Source organism: Cyanistes caeruleus, chromosome Z (assembly GCF_971803275.1).
Source record: "Cyanistes caeruleus chromosome Z, bCyaCae1.hap1.1, whole genome shotgun sequence".
Taxonomy (NCBI): Eukaryota; Metazoa; Chordata; class Aves; order Passeriformes; family Paridae; genus Cyanistes; species Cyanistes caeruleus.
This window is the reverse complement of record NC_141732.1, coordinates 81,157,119-81,177,675: the sequence shown is the minus strand read 5'-3', so window position 1 is coordinate 81,177,675 and position 20,557 is coordinate 81,157,119. Positions and strand designations below refer to the sequence as shown.

General features: G+C 29.1%; 1 protein-coding gene across 1 annotated transcript in view; it reads right to left on the bottom strand.

Moving 5' to 3' along the window:
* Nucleotides 1-20,557, bottom strand: part of DCC (DCC netrin 1 receptor) — a 58,499-nt gene that overhangs the window by 11,885 nt on the left and 26,057 nt on the right. The window contains exons 8-10 of the mRNA XM_086867433.1: nucleotides 19,275-19,498; nucleotides 15,790-15,897; nucleotides 5,824-5,949 (exon numbers count right to left, since the gene is read on the bottom strand). Coding sequence (XP_086723559.1) covers nucleotides 5,824-5,949; nucleotides 15,790-15,897; nucleotides 19,275-19,498 — 458 coding nt within the window. The remainder of the gene's footprint in view (nucleotides 1-5,823; nucleotides 5,950-15,789; nucleotides 15,898-19,274; nucleotides 19,499-20,557) is intronic.

The window sequence follows — 20,557 nt, the reverse complement described above, 5'->3', positions numbered from 1 at the left end:
TCAATTTTTGGGAAAAAAAAGCAATTTTTGGGAAAAAAAATTTGGATTTTTGGGGAAATAAAATCCATTTTTGGGAAAAAAAATCAATTTTTGGGAAAAAAAATCAATTTTTGGGGAAAAAAATTGGATTTTTGGGAAAAAACCAATTAATTTTTGGGAAAAAAATCAGATTTTGGGAAAAAAATTAATTTTTTGGGAAAAAATATCAATTTTTTGGAAAAGAATTGGATTTTTGGGGAAAAAAAATTGGATTTTTGGGGAAAAAATTGGATTTTTGGGGAAAAAAATTGGATTTTTGGGAAAAAAAATTGGATTTTTGGGAAGAAACTATAAATTTTTGGGAAAAAAAATCAGTTTTTGGGAAAAAAAATCAATTTTTGGGAAAAAAATCAGTTTTTGGGAAAAAAAAATCAGTTTTTGGGGAAAAAAATTGGATTTTTGGGGAAAAAACATCAGTTTTTGGGAAAAAAATCAATTTTTGGGGAAAAAAATCAAATTTTGGGTAAAAAATTGTATTTTTGGGAAAAAAAATTGGATTTTTGGGAAAAAAAATCAATTTTGGGAAAAAAATTGGATTTTTGGGGAAAAAAATTGATTTTTAGGAAAGAAAATCAAATTTTGGGGAAAAAAAATTGGATTTTTGGGGAAATAAAATCCATTTTTGGGAAAAAAATTGGACTTTTGGGGAAAAAAAATCAATTTTTGGGAAAAAAAAAGCAAATTTTGGGAAAAAAATAAATTTTTTGGGAAAAAATATCAATTTTTGGGAAAAGAATTGGATTTTTGGGAAAAAAAATTGGATTTTTGGGGAAAAAATCAATTTTTGGGAAAAAAATTGGATTTTTGGGGAAAAATATCAATTTTTGGGGAAAAAAAATCAGTTTTTGGGAAAAAAAATCAATTTTTGGGGAAAAATATCAATTTTTGGGGAAAAAAATTGGATTTTTGGGAAAAAAAATCGATTATTGGGGAAAAAAAATCCATTTTTGGGAAAAAAAATGGATTTTTGGGGAAAAAAATGGATTTTTGGGAAAAAAAATTGGATTTTTGGGAAAAAAAATTGGATTTTTGGGAAGAAACTATAAATTTTTGGGAAAAAAAATCAGTTTTTGGGAAAAAAAATCAATTTTTGGGAAAAAAAGATCAATTTTTGGGAAAAAATTGGGGTTTTTTTTTAGATTTGGAAGTGGAAATTGAAGGAATTCGTAATTTTGGGTGAAATTTTATTGAGTTTTTGTGAAAATTTTGTAATTTTAAAATTTTAAAATTTTAAATTCCTTAAAAAATTCTCATTTTAACCTCAAGTTTTTGGATAAAAATAAAAAAATAATTCCACAAAATTTCCAAATTTTAAACCCAAAATTTGGGGAAAAAATTCCCAAAAAATCCCCAAAAAAATCCAGTTTTAAACCGAAATTTTGGGATAAAAAAATCCCAAAAAATTCTGAAAAAATTCCCCAAAAATCCTCATTTTTAACCCAAATTTTGTGGAAAAAATACCAAAAAAATCCCCAAAAAATCCCCCAAAAATCCTCATTTTAAACCCAAATTTTGGGGAAAAAATTCCAAAAAATTCTGAAAAAAATTTACAAAAAATCCAATTTTAAATCCAAATTTTGGGATAAAAAAATCCCTAAAAATTCCAAAAAAATCCGATTTTAAACCCAAATTTTGTGGAAAAAATTCCGAAAAAATCCCCAAAAAATCCAATTTTAAACCCAAAAATTGGAGAAAAAATTCCCCAAAAATTCCAAAAAAACCCCCAAATTCTGTGGAAAAAAATCGCAAAAAATCCGATTTTAAACCCAAATTTTGTGGAAAAAAATCCCAAAAAAATCTGAAAAAAAATTCCCAAAAAATCCAATTTTAAACCCAAATTTTGTGGAAAAAAAATTCCCAAAAAATTCAGATTTTAAACCCAAATTTTGTGGAAAAAAATCCCAAAAAATCCCCAAAAAATCCCCAAAAAATTCAATTTTAAGCCCGAATTTTGTGGAAAAAAGCCCCAAAAAAATCAGATTTTAAACCCAAATTTTGTGGAAAAAATTCCCTAAAAATCCCAAAAAAATCCAATTTTAAACCCAAATTTTGGGATAAAAAATCCCAAAAAATTCCCAAAAAATCCAATTTTAAACCCAAATTTTGGGATAAAAAGTCCCAAAAAATTCTGAAAAAAAATCCCTAAAAATCCCCCAAAAAATCCAATTTTAAACCCAAAAATTGGGGAAAAAATTACCAAAAAATCCCCAAAAAATCCAATTTTAAGCCCAAATTTTGTGGAAAAAAATCCCAAAAAAGTCCAAAAAAATTACCAAAAAGTCCCCCAAAAAATCCAATTTTAAACCCAAATTTTGGGATAAAAAAATCGCAGAAAATTCTAAAAAAAACCCCTAAAAATTCCTAAAAAATCCAATTTTAAGCCCAAATTTTGGGATAAAAATTCCCAAAAAATCCCCAAAAAATCCAATTTTAAGCCCGAATTTTGTGGAAAAAATTCCCCAAAAAATCTGAAAAAAATTCCCAAAAAATCCAATTTTAAACCCAAATTTTGTGGAAAAAATTCCCCAAAAATTCTAAGAAAATTCCCAATAAATTCCCAAAAAATCCAATTTTAAGCCCAAATTTTGTGGAAAAAAATCCCAAAAAATTCCAAAAAAATTCCCAAAAAGTCCCCCAAAAAATCCAATTTTAAACCCAAATTTTGTGGAAAAAAATCCCAAAAAATTCTAAAAAAAAATCCCTAAAAATTCCAAAAAAATTCAATTTTAAACCCAAAAATTGGGCAAAAAATTCCCAAAAAATTCAATAAAAACCCCCAAAATTTGGGAAAAAAAATCCCCAAAAATCAGATTTTAAACCCAAATTTTGGGATAAAAAATCCCAAAAAATGCTAAAAAAATTCCCAAAAAATTCCCAAAAAATCCAATTTTAAACCCAAATTTTGGAATAAAAATTCCCAAGAAAATCTGAAAAAAATTCCTAAAAAATCCAATTTTAATCCCAAATTTAGGGATAAAAATTCCCAAAAAATTCCCCAAAAAATCCCAAAAAATCCAATTTTAAGCCCAAATTCTGTGGAAAAAAATCCCAAAAAATCCAATTTTAAGCCCAAATTTTGGGATAAAAAATCCCAAAAAAATTCTAAAAAAATTCCCAAAAAACCCCAAATTTTCTCCAATTTTTTTTCCCAAAAAAATCCCAAAAAAACCCCAAAATTCCAAGAAAAATTTGGGAATTTCACCCACCTCTTCCGACGAGGCTGGGGAAGGGCAGAGGCCTCAGAGGGAAATTTGGGAATTCCCAATTCTGCCTCAAATTCTCTCAAATTTTGGAGAAAATTCCCCAATTTTAGGGAAATTAAAAATCCCAAAATTTCTGGAAAAATTTAAAAAGCAATTCAAGAAAATTCCTTAAAAAATTCTCATTTTCAATCCAAATTTTTGGATAAAAATTCCAAAAAATTATGGAAAAATTCCCATTTTAACCCCAAATTTTTGGATAAAAATAAAAAAAAATTCCACAAAATTTCCAAATTTTAAATCCAAAATTTGGGGAAAAATTCTCTAAAAATTCCAATAAAATTTCTCATTTTTAACCCAAATTTTGGGAAAAAAAATCCTGGAAAATTCCTGAAAATTCCTAAAAAATTCCCATTTTAAACCCAAATTTTGTGGAAAAAATTCCCAAAAAATCCCCCAAAAAATCCAATTTTAAACCCAAATTCTGTGGAAAAAAATCCCAAAAAATCCCAAAAAATCACCAAAAAATCCGATTTTAAACCCAAATTTTGGGAAAAAAATTCCCAAAAAATCCCAAAAAAATCCGATTTTAAACCCAAATTTTGGGGAAAAAATTCCCAAAAAATTCCAAAAAAAAATCCCTAAAAATTCCAAAAAAATCCAATTTTAAACCCAAAAATTGGGGAAAAAATTCCCAAAAAATCCCCAAAAAATCCAATATTAAACCCAAAAATTGGAGAAAAAATTCCCAAAAAATTCCCAAAAAATCCCCAAAAAATCCAATTTTAAGCCCGAATTTTGTGGAAAAAATTCCCAAAAAAATCTGAAAAAAATCCCCAAAAAATCCAATTTTAAGCCCAAATTTTGGAATTAAAATTCCCAAGAAAATTTGAAAAAAATTCCTAAAAAATCCAATTTTAAACGCAAATTCTGTGGAAAAAATTCTCAAAAAATGCTAAAAAAAATCCCTAAAAATTCCCAAAAATCCTCATTTTTAACCCAAATTTTGTGGGAAAAATTCCAAAAAAATTCCCAAAAAATCCCCAAAAAATCCAATTTTAAGCCCAAATTTTGTGGAAAAAATTCCCCAAAAAATCTGAAAAAAATTCCCAAAAAATCCAATTTTAAACCCAAATTCTGTGGAAAAAAATCCCAAAAAATGCTAAAAAAAATCCTTAAAAATCCAATTTTAAACCCAAATTTTGTGGAAAAAAATCCCCAAAAAATCCAATTTTAAACCCAAATTTTGTGGAAAAAATTCCCTAAAAATTCAAAAAAAAATCCCAAAAAATCCCCCAAAAAATCCAATTTTAAGCCCAAATTTTGGGCAAAAAAATCCCAAAAAATTCCCAAAAAATCCGATTTTAAACCCAAATTTTGTGGAAAAAATTCCCAAGAAAATCTGAAAAAAAATCCCAAGAAATACAATTTAAAACCCAAATTTTGTGGAAAAAATTCCCCAAAAATTCTAAGAAAATTCCAAAAAAATTCCAAAAAAATCCTCATTTTAAACCCAAATTTTGTGGAAAAAATTCCCAAAAAATCCCCAAAAAATCCAATTTTAAACCCAAATTTTGGGATAAAAAATCCCTAAAAATTCTAAAAAAAATTCCTAAAAAATCCGCATTTTAAACCCGAATTTTGTGGAAAAAATTCCCCAAAAAATCTGAAAAAAATCCCCAAAAAATCCAATTTTAAACCCAAATTTTGGGATAAAAAATCCCAAAAAATTCCAAAAAAATTCCCAAAAAATCCCCAAAAAATCCAATTTTAAACCCAAATTTTGTGGAAAAAATTCCCAAAAAATTCCCAAAAAATCCCCAAAAAATCCGATTTTAAGCCCGAATTTTGTGGAAAAAAGCCCCAAAAAAATTCCAAAAAAAATCCTTAAAATTCCAAAAAAATCCAATTTTAAACCCAAATTTTGGGCAAAAAAATTCCAAAAAAATTCCATAAAAACCCCCAAAATTTGGGAATAAAAAGCCCCAAAAATCAGAAATTTAAACCCAAATTTTGTGGAAAAAATTCCCAAAAAATCCCCAAAAAATCCAATTTTAAACCCAAATTTTGGGATAAAAAATCCCAAGAAAATCTGAAAAAAATCCCCAAAAAATCCGATTTTAAGCCCAAATTTTGGGATAAAAATTCCCAAAAAATTCCCCAAAAAATCCCAAAAAATCCAATTTTAAACCCAAATATTTAGATTAAAAAACCCCAAAAAATTCCCAAAAAATTCCCAAAAAATCCAATTTTAAACCCAAATTTTGTGGAAAAAATTCCCCAAAAATTCTAAGAAAATTCCCAAAAAATTCCCAAAAAATCCTCATTTTTAACCCAAATTTTGTGGAAAAAAATCCCTAAAAAATTCCCAAAAAATCCAATTTTAAACCCAAATTTTGGGATAAAAATTCCAAAAAAATTCTGAAAAAAAATCCCTAAAAATTCCTAAAAAATCCAATTTTAAACCCGAATTTTGGGATAAAAAATCCCAAAAAATTCTAAAAAAATTCCCAAAAAAACCCAAATTTTTCCCACATCCCCAAAAAAACCAAAATTCCAAGAAAAATTTGGGAATTTCACCCACCTCTTCCGACGAGGCTGGGGAAGGGCAGAGGCCTGAGAGGGAAATTCGGGAATCCGGTGGGAGAAGGTAAAATCCCTGGATATTGAGAACTCTCCAAGGTTGGAACGGGAATGGCGCTGACAACGGCTGGGAAAAGAAAATTCCATGAGGGAAAGAGAAAATTCTGGAATTCCTGAGGTAAAATTGCCAAAAATCTGAATTTTTTAGGAAAAATTTGGATTTTTTTCCCATTTTTTAAGGTAAAAAATTCAGATTTTTCACATTTTTAAGCCCAAAATTCTGGATTTTTCCCTTTTTTATCCCAAAATCCAAGAAAATCCTGGAAAATTCTGGAATTCCTGAGGTAAAATTCCCAAAAATTCTGATTTTTTCCTATTTTTTTACAAAAAATATTGAATTTTTCCCATTATTTAAAGGGAAAATTTGAATTTTTTCTCAATTTTTTAAGGTAAAAATTCCAGAATTTTCCATTTTTGAGCCCAAAATTCTGGATTTTTCCTTTTTTTATCCCCAAATCCAAGAAAATCCTGGAATTCCTGAGGTAAAATTCCCCAAAATTCTGATTTTTCACCATTTTTAAGGGAAAATTTGGATTTTTCCCCATTTTTTAAATGGAAAATTGGATTTTTTTCCATTTTTTAAGGTAAAAATTCAGAATATTTCAATTTTTATGCACAAAATTCTGGAATTTCCCCTTTTTTATCCCAAAATCCTGGAAAATCCTGGAATTCCTGAGGTAAAATTCCCAAAAATCTCAATTTTTTCCCATTTTTTTAGGAAAAATTTGGATTTTTCCCCATTTTTTAAAGGGAAAATTTGAATTTTTTCCCATTTTTAAGCCCAAAATTCTGGAATTTCCCCTTTTTTATCCCAAATCCAAGAAAACCTTGGAATTCCTGAGGTAAATTTCCCCAAAATTCTGATTTTTCATGGAAAAAATCCAAATTTTTCCCATTTTTTAAGGTAAAAAATTCAGATTTTTCACATTTTTAAGCCCAAAATTCTGGATTTTTCTTTTTTTTATCCCCAAATCCTGGAAAATCCTGGAATTCCTGAGGTAAAATTCCCAAAAATTCTGATTTTTTCCTATTTTTTTACAAAAAATATTGAATTTTTCCCATTATTTAAAGGGAAAATTTGAAATTTTTCTCATTTTTTAAGGTAAAAAATTCAGAATTTTCACGTTTTTAAGCCCAAAATTCTGGATTTTTCCCTTTTTTATCCCAAAATCCAAGAAAATCCTGGAATTCCTGAGGTAAAATTCCCCAAAATCCCAATTTTTTTGGAAAATTTTGATATTTTTCCCATTTTTTCAGGTAAAAATTCAGAATTTTTCAATATTTAAGCCCAAAATTCTGGATTTTTCCTTTTTTTATCCCAAAATCCTGGAAAATTCTGGAATTCCTGAGGTAAAATTCCCAAAATTCCCAATTTTTTCCCATTTTTTTTGGAAAAATTTGGATTTTTTCCCATTTTTAAGGTAAAAATTCAGAATTTTTCAATTTTTAAGCCCAAAATTCTGGAATTTTTCCTTTTTTATCCCAAAATCCTGGAAAATTCTGGAATTCCTGAGGTAAAATTCCCAAAAATTCTGATTTTTTCCTATTTTTTTACAAAAAATATTGAATTTTTCCCATTATTTAAAGGGAAAATTTGAATTTTTTCTCATTTTTTAAGGTAAAAAATTCAGATTTTTCACATTTTTAAACACAAAATTCAGGATTTTTCCTTTATTATCCCAAAATTTTGGGAAATTCTGGAATTCCTGAGGTAAAATTTTAAAAAATTTGATTTTTCCCCATTTTTTAAGAGAAAAAATCCAAATTTTTCCCATTTTTTAAGGTAAAAATTTCAGATTTTTTCAAATTTTTAAGCCAAAAATTCTGGATTTTTCCCTTTTTTATCCCAAAATCCTGGAAAATTCTGGAATTCCTGAGGTAAAATTCCCCAAAATTCTGATTTTTCACCATTTTTTAAGGGAAAATTTGGATTTTTCCCCATTTTTTAAAGGGAAAATTGGATTTTTTTCCATTTTTTAAGGTAAAAATTCCAGAATTTTCTCATTTTTAAACACAAAATTCAGGAATTTTTCCTTTTTTATCCCCAAATCCAAGAAAATCCTGGAAAATTCTGGAATTCCTGAGGTAAAATTGCCAAAAATCCCATTTTTTTAGGAAAAATTTGGAGTTTTTTCCCATTTTTTAAGGTAAAAATTCGAGAATTTTTCAATTTTTAAGCCCAAAATTCTGGATTTTTTTTTTATCCCCAAATCCTGGAAAATCCTGGAATTCCTGAGGTAAAATTCCCAAAAATTCTGATTTTTTCCTATTTTTTTACAAAAAATATTGAATTTTTCCCATTATTTAAAGGGAAAATTTGAATTTTTTCTCATTTTTTAAGGTAAAAAATCCAGAATTTTCATGTTTTTAAGCCCCAAATTCAGGAATTTCCCCTTTTTTATCCCCAAATCCAAGAAAATTCTGGAATTGCTGAGGTAAAATTCCCCAAAATTCTGATTTTTCACCATTTTTTAAGGGAAAATTTGGATTTTTCCCCATTTTTTAAAGGGAAAATTGGATTTTTTTCTCATTTTTTAAGGTAAAAATTCAGAATTTTCACGTTTTTAAGCCTCAAATTCTGGATTTTTCCTTTTTTTATCCCAAATTCAAGAAAATTCTGGAATTCCTGAGGTAAAATTCCCCAAAATCCCAATTTTTTTGGAAAATTTTGATATTTTTCCATTTTTTGAGGCAAAAATTTCAGAATTTTCCATTTTTAAGCCTCAAATTCTGGATTTTTCCTTTTTTTATCCCAAAATCCTGGAAAATTCTGGAATTCCTGAGGTAAAATTCCCCAAAATTCTGATTTTTCACCATTTTTCAGGGGAAAAATCCAAATTTTTCCCATTTTTAAGGTAAAAATTCCGGAATTTTCACAATTTAAGCCCAAAATTCTGGATTTTTCCCATTTTTTATCCCAAATCCAAGAAAACCTTGGAATTCCTGAGGTAAAATTCCCCAAAATCCCAATTTTTTCCCATTTTTTTAGGGAAAATTTGGATTTTTCCCCATTTTTTAAAGGGAAAATTGGATTTTTTTCTCATTTTTTAAGGTAAAAATCCAGAATTTTCATGTTTTTAAGCCCCAAATTCTGGAATTTCCCCTTTTTTATCCCAAATCCAAGAAAACCTTGGAATTCCTGAGGTAAAATTGCCAAAAATCCCAATTTTTTCCCATTCTTTTAGGAAAAATTTGGATTTTTCCCCATTTTTTAAAGGGAAAATTGGATTTTTTTCTCATTTTTTAAGGTAAAAATTCCAGAATTTTCTCATTTTTAAACACAAAATTCAGGAATTTCCCCTTTTTTATCCCAAAATCCAAGAAAATCCTGGAAAATTCTGGAATTCCTGAGGTAAAATTGCCAAAAATCCCATTTTTTTAGGAAAAATTTGGAGTTTTTTCCCATTTTTTAAGGTAAAAATTCTGGAATTTTCACAATTTAAGCCCAAAATTCTGGATTTTTCCTTTTTTTATCCCCAAATCCTGGAAAATTCTGGAATTCCTGAGGTAAAATTGCCAAAAATCCCAATTTTTTCCCATTTTTTTAGGAAAAATTTGGATTTTTCCCCATTTTTTAAAGGGAAAATTTGAATTTTTCCCATTTTTAAGGCCAAAATTCTGGATTTTTCCCTTTTTTATCTCAAAATCCAAGAAAATCTTGGAATTCCTGAGGTAAAATTCCCCAAAATTCTGATTTTTCATGGAAAAAATCCAAATTTTTCCCATTTTTTAAGGTAAAAATTTCAGATTTTTTCAAATTTTTAAGCCTAAAATTCTGGATTTTTCCTTTATTATCACAAAATTTTGGGAAATCCTGGAATTCCTGAGGTAAAATTTTAAAAAATTTGATTTTTCCCCATTTTTTAAGAGAAAAAATCCAAATTTTTCCCATTTTTTAAGGTAAAAATCCAGAATTTTTTCAATTTTTAAGTCCAAAATTCTGGATTTTTCCTTTTTTATCCCAAAATCCTGGAAAATTCTGGAATTCCTGAGGTAAAATTCCCAAAAATTCTGATTTTTTCCTATTTTTTTACAAAAAATATTGAATTTTTCCCATTATTTAAAGGGAAAATTTGAATTTTTTCTCATTTTTTAAGGTAAAAAATTCAGATTTTTCACATTTTTGAGCCCAAAATTCTGGAATTTCCCCTTTTTTATCCCCAAATCCTGGAAAATCCTGGAATTCCTGAGGTAAAATTCCCCAAAATTCTGATTTTTCATCATTTTTCAGGGGAAAAATCCAAATTTTTCCCATTTTTAAGGTAAAAATCCAGAATTTTTCACATTTTTGAGCCCAAAATTCTGGATTTTTCCTTTTTTTATCCCAAAATCCAAGAAAATCTTGGAATTTCTGAGGTAAAATTGCCAAAAATCCCAATTTTTTCCCATTTTTTTAGGAAAAATTTGGATTTTTCCCCATTTTTTAAAGGCAAAATTTGAATTTTTCCCATTTTTAAGCCCAAAATTCTGGATTTTTCCCTTTTTTATCCCAAATCCAAGAAAATCTTGGAATTCCTGAGGTAAAATTCCCAAAAATCCCAATTTTTAAGGAAAATTCTGATATTTTTCCATTTTTTGAGGCAAAAAATCCAGAATTTTCCATTTTTAAGGCCAAAATTCTGGATTTTTCCTTTTTTTATCCCAAAATCCTGGAAAATTCTGGAATTCCTGAGGTAAAATTCCCCAAAATCCCAATTTTTTCCCATTTTTTTAGGGAAAAATTTGGATTTTTCCCCATTTTTTAAAGGGAAAATTGGATTTTTTTCTCATTTTTTAAGGTAAAAATTCAGAATATTTCAATTTTTAAACCCAAAATTCTGGATTTTTCCCTTTTTTATCCCCAAATCCAAGAAAATCCTGGAATTCCTGAGGTAAAATTCCCCAAAATCTCAAATTTTTCCCATTTTTTTACAAAAAATATGGAATTTTTCCCATTATTTAAAGGGAAAATTTGAATTTTTTCTCATTTTTTAAGGTAAAAAATTCAGATTTTTCACATTTTTAAGCCCAAAATTCTGGATTTTTCCCCTTTTTTATCCCCAAATCCAAGAAAATCCTGGAATTCCTGAGGTAAAATTCCCCAAAATTCTGATTTTTCCCCATTTTTTTAGGAAAAATTTGGATTTTTTCCCATTTTTTAAGGTAAAAAATTCAGTTTTTTCACATTTTTAAGCCCAAAATTCTGGATTTTTCCTTTATTATCCCAAAATTTTGGGAAATCCTGGAATTCCTGAGGCAAAATTTTAAAAAATTTGTTTTTTCCCCATTTTTTAAGAGAAAAAATCCAAATTTTTCCCATTTTTTAAGGTAAAAATTCCGGAATTTTCACAATTTAAGCCCAAAATTCTGGATTTTTCCTTTTTTTATCCCCAAATCCTGGAAAATTCTGGAATTCCTGAGGTAAAATTGCCAAAAATCCCAATTTTTTCCCATTTTTTTAGGAAAAATTTGGATTTTTCCCATTTTTTAAGGTAAAAATTCCAGAATTTTTCAATTTTTAAGCCCAAAATTCTGGAATTTTTCCTTTTTTATCCCAAAATCCTGGAAAATTCTGGAATTCCTGAGGTAAAATTCCCAAAAATCTCAATTTTTTCCCATTTTTTTAGGAAAAATTTGGATTTTTCCCCATTTTTTAAAGGCAAAATTTGAATTTTTCCCATTTTTAAGGCCAAAATTCTGGATTTTTCCTTTTTTTATCCCCAAATCCAAGAAAATCCTGGAATTCCTGAGGTAAAATTCCCCAAAATCCCAATTTTTTCCCATTTTTTTAGGAAAAATTCTGATTTTTTTTTCCATTTTTTAAGGTAAAAATTCAGAATTTTTCAATTTTTAAGCCCAAAATTCTGTTTTTTTTCCTTTTTTATCCCAAATTCTAGAAAATCCTGGAATTCCTGAGGTAAAATTCCCAAAAATCCCAATTTTTTCCCATTTTTTTAGGAAAAATTTGGATTTTTCCCCATTTTTTAAAGGGAAAATTGGATTTTTTTCTCATTTTTTAAGGTAAAAATTCAGAATATTTCAATTTTTATGCACAAAATTCTGGAATTTCCCCTTTTTTATCTCAAAATCCAAGAAAATCTTGGAATTTCTGAGGTAAAATTCCCAAAAATCCCAATTTTTTTGGAAAATTTTGATATTTTTCCATTTTTTGAGGCAAAAATTTCAGAATTTTCCATTTTTAAGCCTCAAATTCTGGATTTTTCCTTTTTTTCTCCCCAAATCCTGGAAAATTCTGGAATTTCTGAGGTAAAATTCACAAAAAATTCGATTTTTCACCATTTTTCAGGGGAAAAATCCAAATTTTTCCCATTTTTTAAGGTAAAAATCCAGAATTTTCATGTTTTTAAGCCCCAAATTCTGGAATTTCCCCTTTTTTATCTCAAAATCCAAGAAAATCCTGGAATTCCTGAGGTAAAATTCCCAAAAATCCCAATTTTTTCCCATTTTTTTAAAAAAAATTTGGAATTTTTCCCATTTTTTAAAGGGAAAATTGGATTTTTTTTCTCATTTTTTAAGGTAAAAATTCAGAATTTTTCAATATTTAACCCCAAAATTCTGGATTTTTTCCTTTTTTATCCCCAAATCCAAGAAAATCCTGGAATTCCTGAGGTAAAATTCCCCAAAATCTCAAATTTTTCCCATTTTTTTACAAAAAATATGGAATTTTTCCCATTATTTAAAGGGAAAATTTGAATTTTTTCTCATTTTTTAAGGTAAAAATTCCAGAATTTTCCATTTTTGAGCCCAAAATTCTGGATTTTTCCTTTTTTTATCCCCAAATCCTGGAAAATCCTGGAATTCCTGAGGTAAAATTCCCAAAAATTCCGATTTTTTCCCATTTTTTAAGGGAAAAATCCAAATTTTTCCCATTTTTTAAAGGGAAAATTCCCAAATTTTCCCATTTTTAAACACAAAATTCCAGAATTTTCCCTTTTCCAACCCAAAATCCTCAAAATCCCTGGAATTTTCCCATTTTTATCTTTAAAATTCCAAAATTTTTCGCATTTTCCGTCCCAAATTCTAAAAAAAATCCTGGAATTTTCCCATTTTTAACCCCAAAAATTCCAATTTTTACCCCAAAATTCCCAATAAAAAAATTCCAAAAAATTCCCCAAAAATTCCAAATTTTTCCCCAAAATTTCCCAAAAAAATTCCCCAAAAATTCCAAATTTTTCCCCAAAATTCCCCCAAAAAATTCCCCCAAAACTTCCAATTTTTTTCCTCAAAATTAAAAAAAAAATTCCTTAAAAATTCCAAAAAAATTCCCAAAAATTCCCGATTTTCCTCCCTAAATCCCACCCAAAAAATTCCCAAAAATTCCCAAAAATTCCTCAAATTTTCCCCAAAAATTCCCAAAAAAATTCCCAATTTTTTCCCCAAAATTCCCCCCAAAAATTCCTAAAAATTCCCAATTTTTTCACAAAAATTCCAAAAAAAATTCCCATTTTTCCCCCAAAATTCCCCAAAAAAATCCCCAATTTTTTCCCAAAAATTCCCCCCAAAAATTCCTAAAAATTCCCAATTTTTTCACAAAAATTCCAAAAAAATTCCCAATTTTTTCCCAAAAATTCCCTCCAAAAATTCCTAAAATCCCCCAAATTTTCCCCAAAAATTTCCCCAAAAATTCCCATTTTTCTCCCAAATTCCCCAAAAAAATTCCCAATTTTTTCCCAAAAATTCCCCCAAAAATTCCCAATTTTTCCCAAAAAAATTCCCCAAAAATTCCCTTTTTTTCCCCCAAAATTCCCCCAAAAATTCCTAAAAATTCCCAATTTTTTACCCCAAATTTCCAGTAAAAATTCCCATTTTTTTCCCAAAAATTCCCTCCAAAAATTCCTAAAATCCCCCAAATTTTCCCCAAAAATTTCCCCAAAAATTCCCATTTTTCTCCCAAAATTCCCCAAAAAATTTCCAATAATTCCCAATTTTTTCACAAAAATTCCCCCAAAAAATCCCAATTTTTTCCCCAAAATTCCCAAAAAAATTCCTAAAAATTCCCATTTTTTTCCCCAAAATTCCCTCCAAAAATTCCCAAAAATTCCCAATTTTTTCCCCAAAAATTCCCTCCAAAAATTCCTAAAAATTCCCAATTTTTTCCCCAAAATTCCCTCCAAAAATACCTAAAAATTCCCAATTTTTTCACAAAAATTCCAAAAAAAATTCCCAATTTTTTACCCAAAATTTCCCCAAAAACTCCCATTTTTTTCCCAAAAATTCCCATTTTTTTTCCCCTTTTCCCACCCAAAATTCCCAGAATTTTTTTCCCAAAATTCCCAGAATTTTTCCCCAAGAATCCCCCCAAAAAATCCTTTAAAATTCCAAGAAAATTCAAAAAAAATTTCCCATTTTTCCCCCAAAATTCCCAATTTTCCTCCCCTAAACCCCACCCAAAAAATTCCTAAAAATTCCCAAAAATTCCTCAAATTTTCCCCGAAAATTTCCCCAAAAATTCCCTTTTTTTGCCCCAAAATTCCCCCAAAAATTCCTAAAAATTCCCAATTTTTTCACAAAAATTCCCCAAAAAAAATCCCAATTTTTTCCCAAAAATTCCCCCCAAAAATTCCTAAAAAACCCCAAATTTTCCCCAAAAATTTCCCCAAAAATTCCCATTTTTTCCCCCAAAATTCCAAAAAAAATTCCCAATAATTCCCAATTTTTTCCCAAAAATTCCGCCCAAAAATTCCTAAAAATTCCCAATTTTTTACCCAAAAATTCCCTCAAAAAATTCCTAAAAATTCCCAATTTTTTCACAAAAATTCAAAAAAAAATTCCCAATTTTTTACCCAAAAATTCCCCAAAAAATTCCCAATTTTTCCCAAAAATTCCCCCAAAAATTCCTAGAAATTCCCAATTTTTCCACAAAAATTCCCCAAAAAAATCCCAATTTTTTCCCCAAAATTCCCCCAAAAATTCCTAGAAATTCCCAATTTTTCCACAAAAATTCCCCAAAAAAATCCCAATTTTTTCCCCAAAATTCCCCCAAAAATTCCTAAAAATTCCCAATTTTTCCCAAAAAATTTCCCCAAAAATTCCCCTTTTTTCCCCCAAAATTCCAAAAAAATTCCCCAAAAATTCCCAATTTTTTCCCCAAAATTCCCCCCAAAAATTCTTAAAAATTCCCAATTTTTTACCCAAAAATTCCGCAAAAAATTCCCAATTTTTCCCAAAATTCCCCCAAAAATTCCTAAAAATTCCCAAATTTTTCCCAAAAATTTCCACAAAAATTCCCATTTTTCTCCCAAAATTCCCAAAAAATTCCTAAAAATTCCCCATTTTTCCCCCAAAATTCCCCCCAAAAATTCCCAATTTTTTCCCCAAAATTCCCAAAAAAATTCCTAAAAATTCCCATTTTTTTCCCCAAAATTCCCTCCAAAAATTCCCAAAAATTCCCAATTTTTTCACAAAAATTCCAAAAAAAATTCCTAAAAATTCCCAATTTTTCCCCCAAAATTCCCTCCAAAAATACCTAAAAATTCCCAATTTTTTCACAAAAATTCCAAAAAAAATTCCCAATTTTTTACCCAAAATTTCCCAAAAAAATTCCCAATTTTTTCCCAAAAATTCCCCCAAAAATTCCCAATTTTTCCCAAAAAAATTCCCCAAAAATTCCCTTTTTTTCCCCCAAAATTCCCCCAAAAATTCCTAAAAATTCCCAATTTTTTACCCCAAATTTCCAGTAAAAATTCCCATTTTTTTCCCAAAAATTCCCTCCAAAAATTCCTAAAAACCCCCAAATTTTCCCAAAAAATTCCCCCAAAAATTCCCATTTTTTTCCCAAAAATTCCCATTTTTTTCCCAAAATTTCCCATTTTTTTTCCCCAAAATTCCCATTTTTTTCCCCTTTTCCCACCCAAAATTCCCAGATTTTTTTCCCCATTCCCAGATTTTTTTTTCCCCTGGCATTTACCTGCTCCAGAAGTTTGGGAATTCATTGGGATCAGGAGTTTGGCTCTGCGAGAAATTCCAGAACGTTCCAAGGTGGAGCCGCCGCTTCCGACCTCGTCCGGCTCCGGAGCTGGGGGAAAAACATGGAAAAAAATGCAGGAATTCAAAGGGAAAAATTGGGAATTTTGGGGGGAATTTTTGAGAATTTTTTGGGGAATTTTTTGGGTTTTTTAGGGAATTTTTAGTTAATTTTTGAGAATTTTTTTGGGAATTTTTGGGGGAATTTTTGAGAATTTTTTGGGGAATTTTTGGGGTTTTTTAGGGAATTTTTAGGGAATTTTTGAGAATTTTTTGGGGAATTTTTGGGGTTTTTAAAGGAATTTTTAGGGAATTTTTGAGGATTTTTTTGGGAATTTTTTGGGAATTTTTGGGGGAATTTTTGAGAATTTTTTGGGGAATTTTTGAGAATTTTTGGGGGAATTTTTGGGGATTTTTTGGGAATTTTTTGTGGAATTTTTGGGGATTTTTTGTGGAATTTTTGGGGTTTTTTAAAAGGAATTTTAGGGGAAAAATTGGGAATTTTTTTTGGAATTTTTAGGGAATTTTTGAGAATTTTTTTGGGAATTTTTGAGGATTTTTTTTTTAATTTTTGGGGATTTTTTTAAGGAATTTTTGGGTAAAATTGGGGATTTTTTTGGAATTTTTAGGGAATTTTTGAGAATTTTTTGGGGAATTTTTGGGGTTTTTTAGGGAATTTTTAGGGAATTTTTGAGAATTTTTTGGGGAATTTTTGAGGATTTTTTTTTGAATTTTTGGGGATTTTTTTAAGGAATTTTTGGGTAAAATTGGGGAATTTTTTTTGGAATTTTTAGGGAATTTTTCAGAATTTTTTTGGGAATTTTGGGGGTTTTTTAGGGAATTTTTAGGGAATTTTTGAGGATTTTTTTGGGAATTTTTAGGGAATTTTTGAGAATTTTTTGGGGAATTTTTGAGGATTTTTTTTTGAATTTTTGGGGATTTTTTTAAGGAATTTTTGGATAAAATTGGGGAATTTTTTTGGAATTTTTAGGGAATTTTTGAAAATTTTTTGGGGAATTTTTGGGGGTTTTTTTGAATTTTTAGGGAATTTTTGAGAATTTTTGCGGATTTTTTTGTGAATTTTGGGGGGTTTTTTGGGAATTTTTTGGGAATTTTTGAGGATTTTTTTGGGAATTTTTGGGGATTTTTTTAAAGGAATTTTAGGGTAAAATTGGGGAATTTTTTTTGGAATTTTTAGGGAATTTTTGAGGATTTTTTGGGGAATTTTTGGGGTTTTTTTAGGGAATTTTTAGGGAATTTTTGAGAATTATTTTTGGAATTTTTGGGGTTTTTTAGGGAATTTTTAGGGAATTTTTGAGGATTCTTTTGGGAATTTTGGGGGGTTTTTTGAGGAATTTTAGGGTAAAATTGGGGATTTTTTGGGGAATTTTTCGGGAATTTTTGAGAATTTTTTGGGAATTTTTGTGGAATTTCTTGGCATTTTTTAAGGAATTTTAGGGAAAAATTTGGGATTTTTGGGGGGTTTTTTTGTGGAATTTTTAGGGAATTTTTGAGGATTTTTTTAAAGAAATTTTTGGGTAAAATTTGGGATTTTTTTTGGAATTTTTAGGGAATTTTTGAGAATTTTTGGGGGAATTTTTGAGGATTTTTTGGGATTTTTTAAAGGAATTTTTTGGATTTTTTTGGCATTTTTTAAAGGTATTTCAGGGGAAAATTGGGGATTTTTGGAGGAATTTTTAGGGAATTTTTGCGAATTTTTTTTGGCAATTTTTGGGGATTTTTGGGGAATTTTTAGGGAATTTTTGAGAATTTTGTGGGGAATTTTTGGGATTTTTAGGGAATTTTTAGGGAATTTTTGAGAATTTTTTGGGGAATTTTTGGGGATTTTTCTGAGGAATTATTGGGTAAAATTGGGGATTTTTTTTGAATTTTTAGGGAATTTTTGAGAATTTTTTGGGGAATTTTTAGGGATTTTTAAAAGGAATTTTAGGATAAAATTGGGGATTTTTTTTGAATTTTTGAGAATTTTTTTGGGAATTTTTAGGGAATTTTTGAGAATTTTTTGGGAATTTTTAGGGAATTTTTGAGAATTTTTTAAGGAATTTTTAGGGAATTTTTGAGAATTTTTGGGGGAATTTTTGAGAATTTTTTGGGAATTTTTAGGGAATTTTTGAGGTTTTTTGGGGAATTTTTTTGAGAATTTTTTAGAATTTTTTAGGGAATTTTTAGGGATTTTTTGGGGATTTTTTGGGGAATTTTTGAGAATTTTTTTGGGAATTTTTGGGAAAAATTGGGTATTTTTGGGTTTTTTTTGTGGAATTTTTTGGCATTTTTTAAAGGAATTTTAGGGTAAAATTGGGGATTTTTGGGGAATTTTAAGGGAATTTTTGAGAATTTTTGGGGGAATTTTTAGGGAATTTTTGAGAATTTTTTAAGGAATTTTTAGGGAATTTTTGAGAATTTTTGGGGAATTTTTAGGGAATTTTGGGGGATTTTTTTCGGAATTTTTGGGGATTTTTTTTGGAGGAATTTTAGGGAAAAAAATGGGAATTTTTAGGGATTTTTTGAGAATTTTTATGGAATTTTTGGGGATTTTTTTAAAGGAATTTTAGGGTAAAATTGGGGATTTTTGGGGAATTTTTAGGGAATTTTTGAGAATTTTTTTGGCAACTTTTGGGGTTTTTTAGGGAATTTTTGAGACTTTTTTGGGGAATTTTTGAGAATTTTTTGGGGAATTTTTTTGGAATTTTTGGGGATTTTTTTGGGAATTTTTAGGGAATTTTTAAGGATTTTTTTGGCAACTTTTGGGGTTTTTTAGGGAATTTTTGAGACTTTTTTGAGAATTTTTTGGGGAATTTTTGAGAATTTTTTTGGGAATTTTTAGGGAATTTTTGAGAATTTTTTGGGGAATTTTTGGGGATTTTTTGGGGAATTTTTGGGGATTTTTTAGGGAATTTTTAGGGAATTTTTGAGAATTTTTTGGGGAATTTTTGGGATTTTTTAGGGAATTTTTAGGGAATTTTTGAGCATTTTTGGGGGGAATTTTTAGGGAATTTTTGAGAATTTTGGGGGGAATTTTTAGGGAATTTTTGAGAATTTTTTGGGGAATTTAATTGGATTTTTGGAGGATTTTTTTTTGAACTTTTGGGGATTTTTTTGAGGAATTTTAGGGTAAAATTGGGGATTTTTGGGGGAATTTTTAGGGAATTTTTCAGAATTTTTTGGGAAATTTTTATGGAATTTTTGGGGATTTTTTTAAAGGAATTTTAGGGTAAAATTTGGGAATTTTTTTTGGAATTTTTAGGGAATTTTGGAGATTATTTTTGAGTTATTTTAAGGAAAAAAATGGGAATTTTGGAGGGAAAATTTTTGGCAATTCTCTCAAATTTTCAAAACAATTTTTCTCGTAAAAAAAAACCCCAAAATTTCAAGAAAAATTCCCAAAACTCCATGGAAATTTCCCCTCACCTGCCTGGGGAAGATTTTTTGGAGGCGGCTGCGATTCCGAACTTTTGGGATCCTTTGGGATTTCCTGGGAATTGGGAGGAGGAGGAGGAGGAGGAGGAGGAGGAGGAGGAGGAGGCTCCGATTCCCGAGGTTTTTCCAGGTTTTTCAGTTCCATTTCCTCGTGGTGGATCCATAAATCCGGAGGTCTCGGCTCTTTCTGGCTTCCTTTCCTTTTGCCGTGGTTTCTGAAAGGGGAGAGGGGAAAAAAATGGGGATTATAGGGGGGAAATGGGGGTTTTGGCGGGAAAATGGGGGTTTTGGCGGGAAAATGGGGGTTTTGGCGGGAAAATGGGGGTTTTGGCGGGAAAATGGGGGTTTTGGCGGGAAAAAATGGGGATTTTTGCATTAAAAAATGAGAATTTTAGGGAGAAAAGATGGGAATTTTTATGGGAAAAACGGGGGTTTTGGCAGGAAAAAATGGGGGTTTTGGCGGGAAAAAAATGGGAATTTTGGGGTAAAAAATGGGAATTTTTTGCATTAAAAAATGGGGATTTTTGTGTTAAAAAATGGGAATTTTGGGGTAAAAAATGGGAATTTTTGTGTAAAAAAATGGGAATTTTAGCGAGAAAAAATGGGGATTTTTGTGTTAAAAAATGGGAATTTGGGGGGAAAAATGGGAATTTTTAAGTAAAAAAATGGGAATTTTGGGGTAAAAAATGGGAATTATAGGGGGAAAAATGGAGATTTTTATGGAGAAAAATGGGGATTTTTGTGTAAAAAAATGGGAATTTTTATGGGAAAAATGGGGGTTTTGGCGGGAAAAAATGGGGATTTTGGCGGGAAAAAAAATGGGAATTTTTATGGGAACAATGGGGACTTTTTTTGAGAAAAAATGGGAATTTTTGCATTAAAAAATGGGAATTTTTGTGTAAAAAAATGGGAATTTTTGGGGGAAAAATGGGGGTTTTGGCGGGAAAAATGGGGATTTTGGCGGGAAAAAAAAGGGGAATTATAGGGGGAAAAATGGGGATTTTTTGGAGAAAAAATGGGGATTTTTGTGTAAAAAATGGGAATTTTGGGGTAAAAAAATGGGAATTTTTATGGGGAAAAAATGGGGGTTTTGGCGGGAAAAAAATGGGAATTTTGGGGTAAAAAATGAGAATTTTAGGGAGAAAAGATGGGAATTTTTATGGGAAAAATGGGGGTTTTGGCAGGAAAAAATGGGGGTTTTGGCGGGAAAAAAATGGGAATTTTGGGGTAAAAAATGGGAATTTTTTGCATTAAAAAATGGGGATTTTTGTGTT